Source organism: Hordeum vulgare, chromosome 1H, assembly GCF_904849725.1.
Source record: "Hordeum vulgare subsp. vulgare chromosome 1H, MorexV3_pseudomolecules_assembly, whole genome shotgun sequence".
Lineage (NCBI taxonomy): Eukaryota > Viridiplantae > Streptophyta > Magnoliopsida > Poales > Poaceae > Hordeum > Hordeum vulgare.
In genome coordinates, this window is record NC_058518.1 from 358,673,631 (window position 1) to 358,678,281 (window position 4,651).

Below are 4,651 nucleotides of genomic sequence, written 5' to 3' on the forward strand. Positions count from 1 at the left end.
TTAAATAGCATATTGGATCTGAACATATGATCTTCCACCAAATAAACCATAAAGCATCAATTACAAGATGTAATCAACACTACTAGTCACCCCCCCCAGGTACAAATCTGAGGTTCCGGTACAAGATTGAGCACAAGAGATGAACTAAGGTTTTGAGAGGAGATGATGTTGTTAAATATGTTGATGAAGATTGCCCCCCCCCCCAAGATGAGAGGGTTGTTGGTGATGACGATGGCCTCGATTTCCTCCTCCAGGAGGGAAGTTCCCCCGACGGAACCGCTCCGCCGGAGGGCAAAAGTTCTCCTGCCCAAGTTCTGCCTCGAGACGGCGACGCTCCGTCCCGAAAGTCCTCTCCTTATTTTTTAGGTCAAAAGAGAATATATACTAGAAGAAGGTCGCGAGAAGTGGGTTGGGTGGCCCACTACCCACCAGGCCACGCCAGGGGGGCTGGCACGCCCTGGTGTCTATTGGCCACCTGCCAGCCCTCCTCTGGTACTTCTTTCCTCCAATATTTTCTTATTAATTCCATAAAAATCCTCGTGAAGTTTCAAACCATTTGGAGATATGCGGAATAGGTATATCTGTTGTAGCTTTTCCAGGTCCATAATTCCATCTGCCAGCATTCTCCCTCTTGGTGTAAACATTGCATATTATGAGAAAAAAGCATTAAAATTACTCCATAAAGTGGTATAATGCATAAAACACTATAAATAAGAATAGCAAAACATGATGCAAAATGGACGTATCAATGCGCTGCCTTCGGAGCCATGTTCTTCTACCGGCCTACTAGCCGATAGCATTGGCCATGATCTCTTTCTTTTGTCCGGACGAGAGGTTGTCCCAGAGAGCTTTGGAGCTTAGGAAGCCATAATGGGCGTGGTGTCGAGAGGAGATAGGGGCGGAGGAAGCTAGATACTAGTGTTGTCGGGCATGTCGTTTAAATAGCGGGCGAATGCTAGTACAACCGACGAGGTGGTTAATGATGGCGGGCACACAGATGAACGGGTGTCATCGGAGTAAGGTCCTCAGCAACCACACATGATTAATGAAGGAAGGCGCACGACCGGGGTTATTGTTTGAACGCAGACAACATGCATGTGCATCGGGAAGTGATGAGGGCAATGCTATCGGCCGGCGGAATGCTTCAATACCGGCTCTAGCAAGTGGTCATGTCCGTTTTGTGCCGGCATGAATGCGGCCCTAACGCTTTAGAGCGGTGCTGGCCACTTCGAACGGGAAAGGGCGCACACGAAGGAGAGGCGTTTGGGTGGGTAGGGTTGTTAGATGCGCGCGAGAGCGGTCCGCACACTCGTAAAACTTTCTCTCATCCTCTGTTTACTTAAAGGCGTTCGAAATGGCTAAGAAACAGATACATAACTGAATTAGATGACAAAACACGGTCCGGACGTCTAGCCCCCACCTCTGACAGCTTATGTGGAACCATACGTCCAACGTGGCCCACACGTAAGCATAAACAACATCCGAACAAGCACATCCGTCCGTAGATGAAACGTACGAGCTGGGCCTCTAGTAGGTTACAGGCCCACGTAGCGCGCGTGCGACTTCTTCAACGGCAAAACCAACGGCTACTATAGTCGCGTTCTCTCCGGACGCGTGAGACAACGGTCATGTTACCGTTGTACTCTCCTCCAGCCCCGGCTCCGAGCGTTGTTCAAATCCTTTAAAGCCGCCTCCCCTCTCTCTCCTCCCCCATCCCCCGATTGCTGCCGCTGCCGCCATCCTCTCCTCTCCTCTCCTCGCGCTCCTCGGCCTCCGCGACGTACGTGAAGCACGACCCCGTCTCGTCGTCTCCGCGCGCAAGAACCCGCCAGCGACGATGGAGACGCCGCTCTCCTCCAGGAGGATCACCCGCTCGCTCGCCGCCGCATCCGCCCGTGAGTTCCTCCCCCCTCCCCCCTTGATCGACCGCAATTCCCTCGCTCCCTCCCAGATCGCTTCTGGATCCCGTCGCGATGCTTCTACTCGGAAATCCCTGCGCTGACCGCAGTTCTTGGATTCGATTCTCCCCCTGCAGAGAAGAGCGCCGCCGCCGCCGCGGACCTGACCTGCAGCAGATCCAAGAAGGCCGCCGCCAAGGGAGGAGGGGACGCTCCGCGCGCCGCGCTGCACGACATCACCAATGACTCCCCCATCGTCGGCCTCGCCGCGGGCGGCCTCGTTCACGCCGCCGACAGGACGCCACAGGCCTCCACCGCCGGCGCCAAGAACCGCCCCAGGCCACGCTGCACGCCCGGCTCCGGCGAGGCGCTTCTGCGCGGCCAGGTCAAGACGCTGCTGCAGAAGGTGGACGAGGAGGGCGCTGCCGCCGCCGCCGTCATCAGGCCAGTCCGCATCCACGCGCTGCTCGGCGTCACCAGGTCGCCGGCACAGCTCCTCGCGCCCACCCCGTTCAACACGCCGCAGCTCTGGGCCGATTCCGCCGGCCGTGTGGAGTCCGCGCTGCCTGATGGCCGGGCCGTGCTGCCCTGCGTCCTGGAGCAGGAGGAACTGATTCCTAAGCTGCAGGTACCGATCTCCTTAACTCCGTGAACAACTCAAAGATCGATTTTGTCAATTTCTGCTTTGCTTCTTATGTTTAGCTATCTCTGTGCAACAACTCAAAGATCAAACCTTGCATTGTACTGTATTGATCGTCACTTGTTGAGCTGCGCTAATATAGCGCTTCTGTTTCTGTAAAATTAACAATGTGTTTGCATAGCCTGATTCCGTTGTGTTTTACTCGGCTGCGATAACCATTGAAATTTTACAGAAATTTGTTAATTCTTGCTGCGTTAACTAAAGTCAATACAGTGGTTAATTTTACAGAGTAATTCTGAGTAGCATAGTCTGGTAGTACATGGTACCCTTAACGATAGGCAGACCAAAGATGTTTATAGTTTTCCTACAGTACTCCATAAATTTTGATGCAGACTCTTGCTTCGTTAGTCTGCACAATTTGCAGCATCTGGCCTGCTGTGAATGTCGATGCCTCTTTTTTGTGCCGTCAGCTTTATTGTTGCATCTGGGCTGAGTTGCCACTGCTGTTTTTGTGCAGGCCATTGCTGATCCCCCGCCCAACCGTGCACTGGTGTTCGACGACTCCCCAGGGAAATCGGACCAGTCCACCAATGGATCATCCCTGACATTCCACGTGAGCAGCAGCGACAGGTCAGCTGACGACGATAGCTCGTCGGTTTGGTCCATCCAGGTGAATGTCAGCTCGGAGAAGGAGGAGGAGACGGGTGCTGACGCCGTGGGAGAGCTGAAAGAAGAGTACAATACCGAGGAGGAGCTGGAAGAAGGGTACTACACGGAGGAGGAAGACTGGGAAGACGACGATGATGATAGCGAGTGCTTTGATGATCTGTGCGAAGGGATGTGCAAGATGTCGGTGCTCGAGGCGGAGGAGAAGAAGAAGGTTGGGCTGCCGGCGTTCGAGGGCAGGCACACCCGGTTCGTCTACAACAGCGACGACGAGATCGTGGAGACGAAGGAGGTGGAGAACGCGGCGGCGGAGCACGGCGCGCTGCTGAGGGGGCTGCCGGTACCGGAGGGGAAGCATCTCCGGTTCCACGATGACGACGACGAGGAGGAGTAAGCAGCATGGATCGAAGGGGTGTTTACGTTGATGGGATACTGTAGTGTGGTTGTCGCTCCCTGACACCAACCAAGCAACACATTCTTTTGGTTTGGACAGGCTATCTTTTTTTTTTGGCTTTGCTTACTTTATTATGTTCCAGTTCTTCTGAGGACATGGTGGTAAATCTAGGTTATTGCTGGATTAGTTAATGCATCAACTTACTGAATAATTCAATGCGTAGTTCATGCTCATTCTGTGTATTTCATGCTCATTCTGTGTGATATTCAGTTTTTCAGTTCATGCTCATTCTGTCTGTGTATCCAATGGCAATGCGTCAATTCTGTTGGTACTGAAGTCCGGTTTTTTGGGGCATTTGCAACATGACGCTTGTTCATGACGTTCTCAATTTTGGAAAATGGACTGCCTCCATCTGAATGGCACAAACCATATCTGAAAATTGCCAAATCTCCTCTAATAATAAAGCCTGTTCGTCGGCGGTCATTTTGCAAAAACACCCTTCACTTTTTCGGTATTCAACCCGCAATAGTTTTTAAGTTAAAAAACGTTTCGTTTATGTTTACATAACCCTCTTCCTGGCTTATCCGTTCCCGTCCTGAGGAGGTGCCTTCTCGCCGACGACGGGCAAGGAGGCGATGGGCCGGCGACTGCCCGACGACGGTGCTTGGAGGCGACGGGCCGGAGACGGACTGACGACGGCGCGCGGAGGCGGAGAGGGCCGGGCCGGCGGCGACCATGCCACTGGTCGCCGGTGGGACGAAGCTCCAGAGACGGGAGGCAGTCCGGCATGACTGCAAAGAGCGGCGGCGGCCATGCCATTGGTCGCCGGCGGGACGAAGCTGAGGAGCGGCCGTGGTCGTCGTCGCATCGGGAAGGGCGCCGCCATGGCAAGTCGACCCAATATTTCTTTGGGCCACTGCTTCAGTTTTCCATTACATCAGGATCAACAAACAACAGATTCACGTTACCAAATTGACCCTCGAGACCCCATGATTACATCGCTACCTTCTCATCATTAGTGTGCCCTCATTGTGTTGCTTCCAAATTCTCCTC

At 53.4% G+C, this 4,651-nt stretch overlaps 1 protein-coding gene across 1 annotated transcript; it reads left to right on the forward strand.

Annotated features, from left to right (window-relative positions):
- Nucleotides 1-1,714: 1,714 nt before the first annotated feature.
- LOC123436610 lies at nucleotides 1,715-3,831 on the forward strand. The gene is made up of 3 exons (XM_045115642.1): nucleotides 1,715-1,895; nucleotides 2,036-2,526; nucleotides 3,056-3,831. Exons 1-3 carry the CDS (start codon nucleotides 1,838-1,840, stop codon nucleotides 3,596-3,598), a joined length of 1,092 nt encoding a protein of 363 aa, XP_044971577.1. The 5' UTR covers nucleotides 1,715-1,837; the 3' UTR covers nucleotides 3,599-3,831.
- Nucleotides 3,832-4,651: the final 820 nt, after the last annotated feature.